Source organism: Rattus norvegicus, chromosome 5, assembly GCF_036323735.1.
Source record: "Rattus norvegicus strain BN/NHsdMcwi chromosome 5, GRCr8, whole genome shotgun sequence".
Taxonomy (NCBI): Eukaryota; Metazoa; Chordata; class Mammalia; order Rodentia; family Muridae; genus Rattus; species Rattus norvegicus.
Window position 1 is genome coordinate 121404428 of NC_086023.1, and position 13952 is coordinate 121418379.

The 13952-nt window shown below is 44.8% G+C and overlaps 2 protein-coding genes across 2 annotated transcripts in view; both read left to right on the forward strand.

Annotated features, from left to right (window-relative positions):
• The first annotated feature begins 742 nt into the window (after window positions 1-742).
• Window positions 743-12846, forward strand: Leprot (leptin receptor overlapping transcript). The gene is given in 4 exon segments (NM_020099.2): window positions 743-777; window positions 5286-5361; window positions 8951-9137; window positions 11199-12846. Coding segments are annotated over 4 exon segments (396 nt in total). The 5' UTR covers window positions 743-761; the 3' UTR covers window positions 11316-12846.
• Lepr (leptin receptor) overlaps window positions 5308-13952 on the forward strand; it is a 183467-nt gene continuing 174822 nt past the window's right edge. Inside the window, exon 1 of the mRNA NM_012596.2 lies at window positions 5308-5361. The gene's annotated coding sequence lies outside the window, so the exon portion shown is untranslated. The remainder of the gene's footprint in view (window positions 5362-13952) is intronic.

Below are 13952 nucleotides of genomic sequence, written 5' to 3' on the forward strand. Positions count from 1 at the left end.
TGAGAAAGGGCTGGACCCCAGATTGAGAATCAGGGTTGGATGGCTCAGAATCCAGGATCCCTGAAGAGTTAAAATGAAGGAGCTCTTCTGAGGTAGTGAAAGTAGGAGAGGGCTGAGACTAGAAGTGGAGATCCCGGATCGCGCGGGGTTGCTGAGTAAATTCGGAGACTACCGGAATGAAGTTCTAAGTGGCAGGAATTATAACTAGTAGAATACGAGCTGAGTGGTGGAGGCGGGATCAGTCCAAGGGGGCGGAGTTCTGCACACCCGAGTGGGATTGGTGCGGCCAAGACCAGAGTTCTGCGAGCCGGGGGCGGAGTCCCGAAGTGGAGGAGGGCGTCGGGGGAGGGTCTCCATGGGCTGGAGGCAGGATTGTGTGCCAGAGTGGGGCGGAACTGTGGGCGGAGCGGAACTGGGCCCCGCAGAGGAGGAGCTCAGAGTGTCAGGTATCGGAACTCGTACAGGAAATGCTGAGTGCCTGTAGGGCAAAATCTGGCATAATTGGGTAAACGTCATGATTGGCAGAATTCTAAACCAGTAGGAATCAGGTTCTGCATGGAGAGCGGAGTTGGGCCTCTGGGGGCGGGGTTAAGATCAGAGGCGGGGCTTAGCTGAAGAGGCGGGGCTCCGTTGGCTGAGTATGGAGTTAATGCCGTCAGGGGGCGGACCGAGCTTTGGATTCGCGCGCCGGCTCTGGCTAGTCTGGGTGTGGGCGGCTTTTGGAGAAAGCCGGAAGCAGCGACAGCCCCAGCTCCAGAGACATGGCGGGCGTTAAAGGTACACTGCGACCCTCGCCCGCGGCTAATGGGTGGGGGTCGCTCCCGGCTGCAGGCTGAGTAGCGTGCAGCCTGTGTGCGGGTGTGCGAGCTCGTGCAGACCGCGGCCTCCCGGATGCGCGGCAGAGGTGTTTCGCCGAGCCTATAAATGCTCGCGCCCACGCCCACGCCCTCCCGTTCCCAGGCGGGGGCTTCCCCCGTGGGCTGTACGTTCCACAGTGGTCCCCTGGGCTTCTCAGTTCCCCGTAGGTCACATCAGGGTCCCACATCCTCACCTTCCTGCCCCGCCGCAGTTTCCTGTGGCTTACAGAGGAGCCTTTGTGTCCAGGATGTGTGTTGGAAACTTGGTCCTGTTGTTCCTTTACGATTTTCTCGCTGGGCAGAATTAATTTCGGGCGTGTGGCAGTGGAAAGTAACCAGAAATATTCTATTTGACACAACCTTGGGGCTGCAATTAGGTGGGATTTTAACAAGACTTTCTTGAGTGTTTTCTTTACTGGTCTGCGAACAAAGCAGTGGGTGTGCTATTTGTGTTCTTGAATAGTGTTAACAGGGGGGTACCGAGATTATCACCCTGATCCGTATGAATGCAGAGCAATGGGGGTTGAGTGGAGATGAAGTTATTGGGAGGCTTCCTGGTATTCGGATTTCTGGTCATCCGCACAGAGTAGACTTAACTTGTCTCTGTGTTTGACTTCCTTTCCTTGAAAACTATCCACAAAGACCTTCCCATTTACCCGATATCTGCAAGATGGACACAGTGTATGCTCCTGTGGGTGCATTATACATTTATCTGACCAGTTTTGGAGGACAATATCAGCCATGTAATCATGGTTTACTTGGGCAGTGTTCACTGTATGATATATCCGTTTGAAGGCAGTGTAGAAGGCATGAAAAATTGTGTCTCACTGCTTCAGAGTGTTTTAGTCATGGGCAGAAAGTACAAAATAGCAACAGTCGTTGATGTACTAATGTAGTGAAAAGGAACACAGGCTATGAAGTAGACAAGAGCACTGAAGTAAAACAGATAATTCAACTGCTATTGAGAGACTGGCTATGCTGGAGACTTAAGGTAAAAGATAAGTGAGGAGTTTGGACTGAGTTGATAGCCACAAATTATTATATTGCTGTGATGTGTGCTGTGAGACAGTTGGGAAAATAGAGATAATATAGTAGAGTGAATCATGCTCCTCCAAAAGATAGGTTTAAAGTAGTAACTCCCTGATGCCAAGTAAGGGTGTGGCCTTATTTGCAAATAGCAGATGTCATCAACCCAAGGTAGTATTGCCTTGAATGATGTCCTTCAGATAAGAAGGGAAAAAGCACCCTGGAAAGACAGAAGCAGAGGACCCCAAGATGGCTTAGTAGGAAAGGCACTCGCTGCCGAGCCTTAAGACCTGAGTTTGGTCCCTGGGACCTACAGGGTAAAAGGAGAGAACCAACTCTGACCTCCCCATTTGCACATGCAGTATGGTGCTTGGCTCTAAGTAGTAAACCTAAATAAGTAATTAAAAGAAAAAACAGTAACAGAAATTGAAGTGGTGTAGCTACAAGCCCAGCAGTGGTATAGACACTAGCAACACTGGGCATTAGGCAAGGAAGCTTGCTCTCTAAAGATTTAAGAGAGAATGGCCCAGCCGACGCCTTGATTTCAGAAGTCTAGCCTCTAGAACTGAGAATTAATTTCCCTTGTTCAGAGTCACCCTGACTGTAGTAATCCGTTGTGAAGCTAATATGGATGACCACTGTATGGGGGAAATCAGCAGAAGATCAATCCTTGAGCTGAATTTACAGGGCTCTGTAAAGGTTGGGTTGAGACCAGAATACATTCACAAGACTGGGGCTGAAGCCATGGCAGAACACATCTTGTCTTTTCATTTCCACAGGCTCTTGCAGGCAGAGTAGGGAGCATTGAAGCTGGAGAAGTTAGGGGTCGGGTTGTAGTGAGCCTCTAGTGGAAGGACAGCATGCAGGCTAACACACACAAGTGCCTGTCGCATATGTGAAGGAAGGACTGGAAGGTGCTTGGTTTGGCAGCAGGCAGCGAGCGAGCATACCCGATGCCCTGCACAGAGCTCAAGAGAAGACAGTAGTTTTGAATGAGGTCTGGGTAAAATGAGTTACTTTGATTTGCTACAGTTACAGCTATGGTTTCAGCCCTTTAAGATTGGCCTTCAAGGGAGATGAAGCATGTGTTTGGGAGGGTAGGGGTGGAGTTACATCTTAGATTTGAGGTCCTTGGTGACTTTGGCTCTGTGGCACAGTAGTCCAGACTGGAAGTGGAGTTCTTAGGATCTATTGTGGGCTGGAGCCATGGATATGCCTTGGCTCTTATACTGGGAACTTTGGGTTGAACTCAGCTTTTCAGCAGTCATGTGTGAATCGAAAAGAGATGGACTTGAATTGTCGGTTAACTCCTACTGAAATTTAGAAATGGCACGAGTTGCCAAGATGACTTAGCAGGTAAAGGCTTGCACACAACCCCAGTGATCTCAGTTCAATCCCAGGAGCCTATGGGAAGATGGAAGGAAAGTACTGATTTCATAAGATTGTCCTGTTTACATGTGGTGAAGCACTATACACCCCGTTGTTCATATACTCAGTTTGAAAAGAGAGGGAGTAGGCAGAAATACAATTTTTAAACACACACACACACACACACACACACACACACAAACACACACACACACACGGCTTGAAGGCATCCAGCCGGTTGTGAAATTTGAGAGACTGTATCGGAACAGAAGAAGTAGGTCTGTAGTTTTCATGCTGTGGGTTCACAGCTGGAAGAGGGACTGCTGTAGGTCGTCTGATACAGAGAAGGGTCAGGGCTACAAGGGAAAGGCCAGGCAACTTCTGAACTGGTAAGTATTTGTCCATTAAAAATACCATATTAAGAGAAAAAAAAGATACAAACAAATATAGAGATTACTTCATCATCCCCTGATATCTATTCCTGGAAGGGATATTAGTATCTTTGTATTAAACAGCACCCCCCCCCCCAATCGATTAAATAAGAGAAAGCAACAGCAACAACAACAAAAAAAATCTTAGTCAGTGACTATATTAGGGATTAGAGATGTTCAGAAGAAAGTTTGGATGACCCAGCGTCCTGTGCTTTTGAGTTATCATTTTATCAAATAATATATCTAGGTGAGTGGAGACTTCCCATAGCTAGCATTGGGTGAGCCCCTTTGCCAAGCACTGTGTATAGATTATCTAACTTGATTGCCATAAACCCAACGAAATGGGACCATCTTTGTCCTTTTACAAGCAAGAAACTAGGCTCAGAGAGGTCCAGCCGCCTGAAGTCATGCAAACAATCGGACGCAGACTGGCCATCTGAACAACCCATTTGGTGACTGGGAGTCAACCAGCAAAGTGGAAAAGGCAAATATGTTCAGTTGGGAGTATCCAGTGTGTGTAGGAAAGCGGTGCATTGACTGCCAGTTGGGGATTGTTTCCTATGAAAGCATGAAAGCACTCCTCCAATGCTTGATGTAATTGTGGTTTGAGCACACAGAGACCGTCTGGGATATAATCAGGGAAAGAGAGCAGTCAGCGTTCAGAAGGTGTAAGAGTAACCTGCCTATGGTTGTGAGTTCCCCTGACTGTATTGACAAACTTGGCTGACCGTCCTCCTCCGGCAAATATAGAGAGAGCCCACGCGGTAGTTAGGGCCAGCTGCTGGGGTGGCAAGACATTTTTCCACCTTTGGCGTTAACAGTGGTGGACAGAGGCAGGTCTCTTAATCACTTTGGGCTACTGTACTAAATGAACCACAAACTACTGCATAGTCTAAATTATGACTTAATCCTGAGTTCTGAAGGCCAGGAAGTCCAAGATCAAGGAAGAGACAGAGCGAAAGAGAACTGGAGTTCATTTCTCTCATGTTAAGACACTGATTCTGTCAAAAGAACTCTACCACCATGTCCTCATCTAAATCTAAGGCTTCCTAAGTGTATGGCTGTGCCTGCCTATTATCCCAGCTCTTGAGCTGTGGAGGCAGGAGGATCTCAAGTTGGAAGATTTAAAACGTACATAGACATTCAGTTACATAGGTCGTATTCATCTGGTAGTCAGATGTAACATCAATTAATGAAATAAGTAAGTTGTTTCATTTGCTTACATTTATGCCCTCTCCTTATGTTTTATATTAAAAATGTATGTGTGTGTGTGTGGGGGGGGGGGTATGCACACCTGTGGAGGCTACAGGATAGCCAGCAGCAGATGATCTTCTTCTGTCGTATGAGTCCTGGAGATTGAACTCAGGTCATCAGGCTTGGCAGCAGGTGCCCTATCTGCTGAGCCCTCCGCCAGCCCCTTGCGCCTCTTTTTAAGTGAAAATGTGTTGTTGATATATACCATAAGCTCAGCTTTTTAAAATGTAAAACGCTTTATCATATTTACAAGGCCATGCTGCCATCACTGCGCTCTGTCCCCATGACATCTTTCACCCCTAAATGACTACGGACTAGCACCTTTAACAGGAAGTTGTGTTTTCCACAGCTCTTGTGGCACTCTCCTTCAGTGGGGCAATTGGGCTGACCTTTCTTATGCTGGGATGTGCCTTGGAGGACTATGGGTAAGTTGTTTTGAAAAATAAATCAGTGTGTGTGTGTGTGTGTGTGTGTGTGTGTGTGTGTGTGTGTGTATGCTTGTGTGCAGTTGTGTGTGGAGGTGATGTGTCTTCCTTAGTCTCTTTTCTATGTTATTTTTTTTCCCACCTTATCCTCCCCTTTGTGCTGGGGCTTCAGTCATGCACCACTGCATCAGACTTTTTACTTGGGTGCTAGGGATTGAACTCAGGCCCCTGTTTTCGCACAGCCAGCCCTTTACCTACTGAGCCATTTTGTGAGCTCTCAAGGAAACTTCTTTCTGTGTCTTTGTTCCTGTTACCGTCAGAGCCTGATCAGTGTAGCCCATGCAGCAAGGCATGAGTTAGTGAAGTCTAGATTAAGAATTCAACCCGTTCAGACACCAGTATATTTGTGTAGAGAAAACCTCTTTTCCAAAAAAAAAAAAAAAAAAAAAAAAAGGATGTATTCATTTAATAAATAGTTGTCACATTCTGAATCTGGAGCAGCTGTGGGTGTGAGAATGAGTCCGCCCTTGCAGTTGTAGTCAGGAGGAACTTGGAGAGCAGACGTACATTTCTCACGAGCAAAGACTTAGTGGATAAAGGAGAGTTTCTCTGAATCACCGGTATAGGGGAAAATCAGTAACCTTCATCCTACAACCCACTAGAGGAGGATTAATCAAATATGAAGAGATAGCTTTTGGGGGCGTTGTATGCTCTGTAGAGGCGGTTAGATTATGTGTCCCAGACAACAAAAGCTAGAAAAACAAATGGAATTCGCCCAGATGTGAGGCTAGGTAGGAACGTGCTGACTGAGACTGGAGTCAGGGAATCCTAAGGAACGGCTGTAATAGATAAAATTGGTGGCAGTAGGTTTTATAAACTGATAATCTGGAATCAAGTGAGTTCACACCAGCTGTGCAGGGAATGGCTTGAACACCTTGACCTAAAATTGGTGACTAAGACCAGCTGGGGAAAACGCCAAGACCAAAAGCAACTTAGGGAAGGAGAGTTTATTTCAGTTTCTAGTTGCAGTTCATTATGAAGGGAAGTTAGGGCAGGAAGTCAAGTCAGGGACTAGAGGAGGCAGGAACTGAAACAGGCCATGGAGGAATTCTAGTCACTGGCTTGTTCCTCATTGCTTGCCACCCTGGGGCCACTTGCTGGGGTGGCACCACACAGAGTGGGCTGGACCTTCCACATCAATCATAAATCAAGAAATCAGTGGTTCTCAACCTTCCTAATGCTACGACCCTTTAATAAAGATTACAGTTCATGTTATGGTGAACCCCTCCCCCCATAAAATTATTTCGTGTTGCCACTTCATAACTGTAATTTTGCCACAGTTAATGAATAGTAGTGTAACTATCTAATATATAGGCTATCTGATATTCAATCCCCCAAAGGGGTCATGACCTATACATAGGTTAAGAACTGCTGCTGTAGACCAAACTTACACGGCCAAACTGACAAGCCAGAATCCCTCTTCTAAAATGACTCTAGCTTGTGTCAAGTTGGTAAGAAACTAGTCAGGAAAACATTGCTGAGTTCAAATCTACCGTGGAGTTGGAATTGTTTAAATATGATGTAACCAAAAGCATTTGTTCAGAGTTTTCACAGCTATTACTGTATTTTCATTTAGGAATATGTTGTTCCCCTTCCCGAGTGAACACCAAAGCCCAGAGTATCAGAAACCTTGCTCATCGTACAACAGTAAATGGCAGACGTGGCTGTGTCTCTGTGCTCTAACTCTCCTGTGGCACTGTTGTTCCAGGACTAATTGAATCCAGGTGTTTGAATTCCCTGTAATGTGCCGTGTCTCTGTAGGATGAGAACAGCACACATTACTGCCACCATGAGGCAACTCATGGTGACAGTAACTTGGGACTTTCATCTGCATCAGCAGTTGGCAGAGTGGACAGTGTAGCTGCTGCCCACTTCTGTGGTTAAGGCTGTGTTGGGACCACTATCACTGCTTTTGCAGCACAGAGGCAGGGTGTAGAGGTGAAGAGACCTGTGGTCACCAGCCACTCGTGTTTTCTGTTTGGTCTCTTTCCATTTTATAAATAATGTTATGTTTAATGTCTAAATTTTGTATATGAAAAGACTTACTTCAAGGCTTAATCTACATGGAGGCCATCTCCTAGACTGTGCCTCAGAAAACTGCCACAGTATTCTAGGAAGAGTGCAGGGCTCTTTTCCTAGAGACATCAGGTGACAGTTAGGTCCCTTCTCTGTAGCTTGCTTCCTCACTGGCTTTGTCCTGACATCACCTAATAGCCTCTTGCAACAGTACTTTCTGCTGGTTTCTGGAATGTATTTCTGGAAATCTCTTCACTTTCAAATGAGTTTCAAATGGAGAGCCCACATTCTTCGTTTCCATCCAGAGCCTGCAGAACACTCCCTTCTGCTTCCTGCTTGTCACCCTGACTGACTTCCTACATCTGGGGCTTCACTGCAGCCTGCTCAAGGCTGCTTGCTCTGTGGGTGGATCGCATGGTTACAGTTTGGTGATAGGGTCTATTATTGTTTCGAGTGTTTATGATAGTGACTGGCTGGTGAGCTGTTTTCTTTAAAGGGTGTCTAACTGAAGGCAACAAGGATGATACATTGTTTTGAAAGTATTTATAGGGAAACCCAATTAGAAATTCAGTGGGAATTCTTAGCAACTGCAGGTAGTTTTGCTTTGTGTTAGATTATGTTTGTGATTTACTGTAATACGGGTAGGGTTGGGTACATCTAGTGAGCAAATGTTCATTTTCATTCCTTCCACACTAAAATCTCTTTTTTCCCTACCTTTTCATCAAGTGCAAATGGAACGTCCCACTCTAGGTTCTGGGATAAATGGAGACTGACTAAGACAAATCATATCTCTGTTCTAATGATCACAAAGATACCAGGTGATGGCTGTGCAGAAAGCTAGAGAGGGGTGCTGTATGCCAGGATCAGCTGGGGTCACCTTCAGGAAGCTTAGACGGCACAGCAGTGAGAGAGCCCAAGGCAGGCTTGGGACCAGAGTGTATAGGGAGAAGACTGCAGTGGCTGTAGGGTCAGAGAATGAGGGTAGGGTAGTCCAGAGTGGTTAGAGGAAGAGACATAAGGGAGCAGGTAAGAAGCCTCATTTGTAACTTCTCAGTCAGTAGAACCATTCAGGCATACGTGCACTCAGAAGTTAGCTCGTGTAAGGCACTGTAATGTGTTCTGTAGGGCAAACAGAGGTGGCCTTTTACGGTCCTGTTCCGAGGGTTGTTCATCAGGGCCAGTGGTGCAGCTCAGCAGTAGAGTGCTTGCCTAGCATGTACACAGTCCTTGGTTCAGTCCCCATGCAAAAACCCGCAGATCTCTAACATAAAAAGCAGTTGTTCCTCAGTCGTACACTGAATACTTGTTTCTTAACATAGACTGCATACGTATCAGTAAGGAATATTTTTCTAACTTAATCTGTGCCTGGCAGAAATATCCTCATGTTTTAATATTCATAAGTGATTAATGTTTTTACTTAGACATTTAAAATAGTGATGTTGAAACAACAGTGTGCCTTTGAGCTAAGATGTAACTTTTCTTCTTGGTTTCTTCTGCGTTCCACTGACAACAGCGTTTACTGGCCCCTGTTCGTCTTGATTTTCTACGTCATCTCCCCCATCCCCTACTTCATTGCCAAAAGGGTCACCTATGACTCGGACGCGACTAGCAGTGCCTGTCGGGAACTGGCATATTTCTTCACCACTGGGATTGTTGTTTCTGCCTTTGGATTTCCTGTTATTCTTGCTCGCGTGGCTGTGGTGAGTTCTGTTTTCTGTTGTTTTACTCAGTGGTCAGGGTTTGTTTCAAAGGCCTGTGTCTGAGGGTTCAAGTTTATTTTCATTGCTTCGGCTCTCCCTGGAGCTGGCTGTAGCTTTAGTTTCTCTTTCCTTTTGGTCAGTGTCTCGGTCATACCTTGAGAGTGCTTTCTTGGTGTCTCTTACAACTTTTGGTAGTGAGATTCTTTTTTTTTTTTTTTTTTTCTTTTTTTCGGAGCTGGGGACCGAACCCAGGGCCTTGTGCTTGCTAGGCAAGCGCTCTACCACTGAGCTAAATCCCAACCCCTCTCTTACAACTTTTAGTCAAAGCATATGATGTCTTTCTTTTTCCATATTAAGCTATTCTCTTCAGTCGTTCTTAGATTCCTGCCTCTTAAACCATGGGGCAATCCATAAGTTAATCAATACAAATAAGGCTTTTCCAATCACAGAATGAAGGCCATATCAAAGTGGAACCGGGGACCGACTTCTCAGGGATTCTGGAGTGTACTGAGGAATATCCAGTGAGCTTTTGTTTTGTTTTTGTTTTTTACTAGAAAACAAAGGTTGTGCTATAATTTATTCTTATTTATTTATACACTCCAAATTTTATTCCCCTCCCAGTCCAAACCTCCCCCCGCCCCCTGAGGGTTCCACATCCCATACCACCCCCCAACCATCTTCACAAGGATGTCCCCACCCCACTCACCCCACTTTATTCAGATTCTTGATGTTCTCCGACTTGCCTGCTTTTTGTTTTTATTCTGCCAATCATATTGGCTATCAGAAATGCACAATTTTGTTTATTTGTATTTATTTGTATTTTTTATTTATATTTATTTTTTATGTATTACAAATACAAGTATATGTATTTGTATTTATATTTTATTTGTATTTTTAAAATGTATTTATTTGTTTATTGGATATTAACTATCTCAGGGACATCTGCTATTTATGAAATGCCGAGACTGAAAGCTCTATGCTGTCAGCACTCAGAGAACTGATAGCGGCCTGATGAGCATGCTGAAGAATACCACAGATGGGGAGGGAGACTGATGAGAGTACTAGGAGGACCAAGAGGAGAGAGAGGGCAGCCGCTGCTTGATAAGAGCCTCTAAGGCCAGCTAGGATTCGGATTAAAGTAGAGAAGAGGGTTGGAATGGCACACGAGTCTGAAAAAGCGGTGCATGGCTTATGTAACAGTGTAATATGATGAAGCTGAAAGGAGGTGGTAAGAGTAAGTTCCCTGAAGCCTGCTCAGCAGAGCCCCGAAGGCTGCCTCAGCTTGAACTTTACATAAGCATTGAGGAACAATGACGCTCTGAGCTCAGCTGACTCTGGCCTCATTCATCAACCGTAAGGTTTGTGGTAAATGTTCCTGTTTTCAGCCTTGTGATGGTGTTTGGAGAAGCAGCTTTCATGGTTGTTTCTTTTGGTTAACTTGGGGGAGGCGGGAGAGAGAGAGAGAGAGAGAGAGAGAGAGAGAGAGAGAGAGAGAGAGAGAGAGAGAGAGAGAGAGGGGGAGGGTGGGAGGGAGGGAGGGAGAGAGAGAGAGAGAGAGAGAGAGAGAGAGAGAGAGAGAATATGAATGAGAATACCCACTAGAGGGCACTCTCATCCCCAGCTATGCATCCATAGAACCATCTGCCCAGCTGTGGATTCTTGTTCATGTTCAAAGTGTGTCTTGCCTGGAAAAGAAGCAAACAGATTCATAACTTTCCAATTTCTGTTCTTTGTGAAAGGTTGGTGCCTGTGGAACTGTTTGCACCCCATGTTGTAATTGGATCAGTGATAATCCTGCTACGCGTGTTTTCCTTGAGGCAGTTACCGTAAATAAAAACAAGTAGAGACGAGTCTTACAGAGATGATATTAAGGGTGATACTAGACTTAATTAACAAGCATTGTGGAATCAATCAAACATGACCGGGAAGCTCACTATCCTCCACCCAGGACATCACTTAGCAACATTGTGTCATGCTTCAGTGGGGTGTCTGATGGAGAAGAGTGAGAGAGTCAGGAAGAATACAACATGAAGAGGACTTAACACTTCTCTTGTGTTTCAGATCAAGTGGGGAGCCTGTGGTCTTGTGCTGGCTGGCAATGCTGTTATTTTCCTCACGATCCAAGGCTTCTTCCTCGTCTTTGGGAGAGGAGATGATTTCAGTTGGGAACAGTGGTAGCACTTCCTTCTCATGGGAAGCATGGAGTGTCTTAGAATTTGTATTGTACGTATATGTGTGCACTTGTGTTTTCTTACAGATTTGAATATGCTGAGTTTTATACCTTTATATCATGATCATCTTAGGGAAGATGTTGTAAACAAACGATGAGTTTTACTCCTGGCAAACAGGTCACTCCATTGACTCAAAGTGAATTGTTTTTATCTTCTGGTTCCCAGAAAACCTGTTACTATGGCCCTGTAGACAGCCACTCATTTACCCAGGGGGTCTAAACCTTTGGGATATGCTTGTGTAATCAGAAACACTGGGGCAGCAGATCTCCTACAGCTCAAACGTAAGTGGCGCTCTCCCCGTACCCTGTAGACTCATCTCAGAGTGAGTCTCATGCACACAGAGCATCAGCGTCTGCTAGGGGGCTACTGGGGATGCAGGATCAGAGAATCCCATCAGGATCAGAGAATCCCATGGGTACCGTGGATGAGATTCCACACTTGGCACATACTGATGTGTAAGAAGATTTGTGTAGAGAAATGTACATCGCAGCTCTGCTGTCTTCCTCTTGGCACAGCCACTTGCCTTCTCTGGGTGTTGCATGCTCATTTGCAGAAAAAACAAAACAAAACAAAACAAAAAAAACCCACCTGCCCCATGTTGTGAATGAATTCAGACTTTAGGTGTTTCTAACATGTTTAAGTCTATAATATTTGTGTTGTTCCTGAAATTTGGGGGGCGGGAGGGGCTGTTCTTAGGAAGGAACAGATAAGTCCTAACATCATCTAAAAGGCAATGGCTGATTGCTCAGAATAAGTTACAAAAATAACCAAAAATCCTCTCTGGGGTGCAGAGAGGGAAATGGGGATGGAATTGGTCCCTACTTTAAGTGGAGGGCAGGTTAGACAATTCTTGAAAATGTCCCTTCAAGAGGTGGTGCTCCCCCCGCCCCTCTGTGGTGCCCCCATCCCCGACTCACATTCCCCTTTGGTAGGTAGTGGGCCTCCTGAAGGGCTTAAGTCAAGAGCAAGCGAAGGGCAGGGGTCATTGAAGTCACACCTCAGCGCACTGTTCGTCCTTTGTATTGAACTTGATGTCACCTCCTCAGGAAACACAGGGGTCCACGTCACGTTGGTTTTTCTAGCTCCTCTCTTTTATCTGGACCCTAGCGGGAGAAGGTTCAAAACTACAATTACCCTCTAAGGATGTCATCAGCGGCGTTTCGGTGTTGATGCTGCTAGTTAATGAGTGTTCAGAGCACTCTCCTTTGAGGCTTGTGGTCAGAGGAATGGACACACCAGGCCAGGGCTGGCCGCTGTGACGCTGGGACCAGCAGGTGAACGGACAGAGGACAGTGTGCAGTGTTACTTTTTGGCCTGTGCAGTACATTATGTTTTCAATATTTTGTGTACATATAAAATTGTTAGAGCTGTCATTTCTAGTATTTACATTAGAAAAATTATTTAGATACATGATCATTTAACTGGCATTTTTAATCATGGCACTTGCTGTTGTAATAAATTTGACTTTTAACACTGAAGGAGAATTGAATTTCATAAATCTTTAATCTCAATTTACGTTGTTTAAAAGATGAATGACAATTTCTTCACACTTTGGAGTTCTGAGCAGTAATCCTGTCTTAGAATGGACCTCTGCAATACTATTTTGACTGTCCGGTTGGCTTTAGTAACTTTTCTTTCCCACAGATGGCAAAGCTATTAGTTTATTTGACTTCTTTTGGAAGTGTCTTGGTTGTTTGATAATGAACATCTCAAATAACCAAGATAACTTTCATATAGGAGCTTAAAGTACTGCTCCTTTCCCCCTTTCTTTTCTCTTTTTAAGATAGGGTCTTCCTCAGTAGCCCAGCCTACCTTCAAGCTCACTTGATACAAGTATTTTGATTACAAGCACATACACCATATCTGGCTTAAGAGTTACCTCTTGATTTTATTTCTAGAAGGATGAAATGTACCTGCATAAAGAGTATTGAAAGGCTGGAGAGCTGGTTCAGTGGTTAAGAGCACTTGGTGCTCTCACAGAGGACCTGGGTTCAGTTCCCAGCACGAACTTAAGTTGATTCAACAGTAATTCCAAGGTATCCAGTACCTTATGGCTCTGCAGTACCTACACACACACAGACACACACAGACATACACACACACACACACACACACACACACACAGACACACACACACACACACACACACAGAGACATATACATGAAATAAAGAAATCTTTTAAAAAGTATTTGAATTGATAGATTATTATTAGATTTGTTGTGTATCTAAAGCATTTATTCCATAGTGCCAAGTATTTTAAGCAATGTTAGCCATATAGGAGTATTTACAGTTTTTTCCTGATCAGAATGATGGATGTCTTTCTTTCCTTCCAAGAAGCACCCATCCTTATATTGTAGAATTCATTTAAAAGTTCAGAGCATATTGATTACATTTGTAAAACTGAGACTACACTTTAAAGACTTGCCCACAAGTAAGAATTCTCACGTGGGGACTGACACATTCTATCAACTAGCTTCTAGGAGAATGGAAAACACCATTCCACAGCCAAGTTATTATGAATGGGCAGGAGCAGGTAAACTGTTGACCCTGACCTGTGAGGCTAAAGGTCTCTACCCAAGTGTG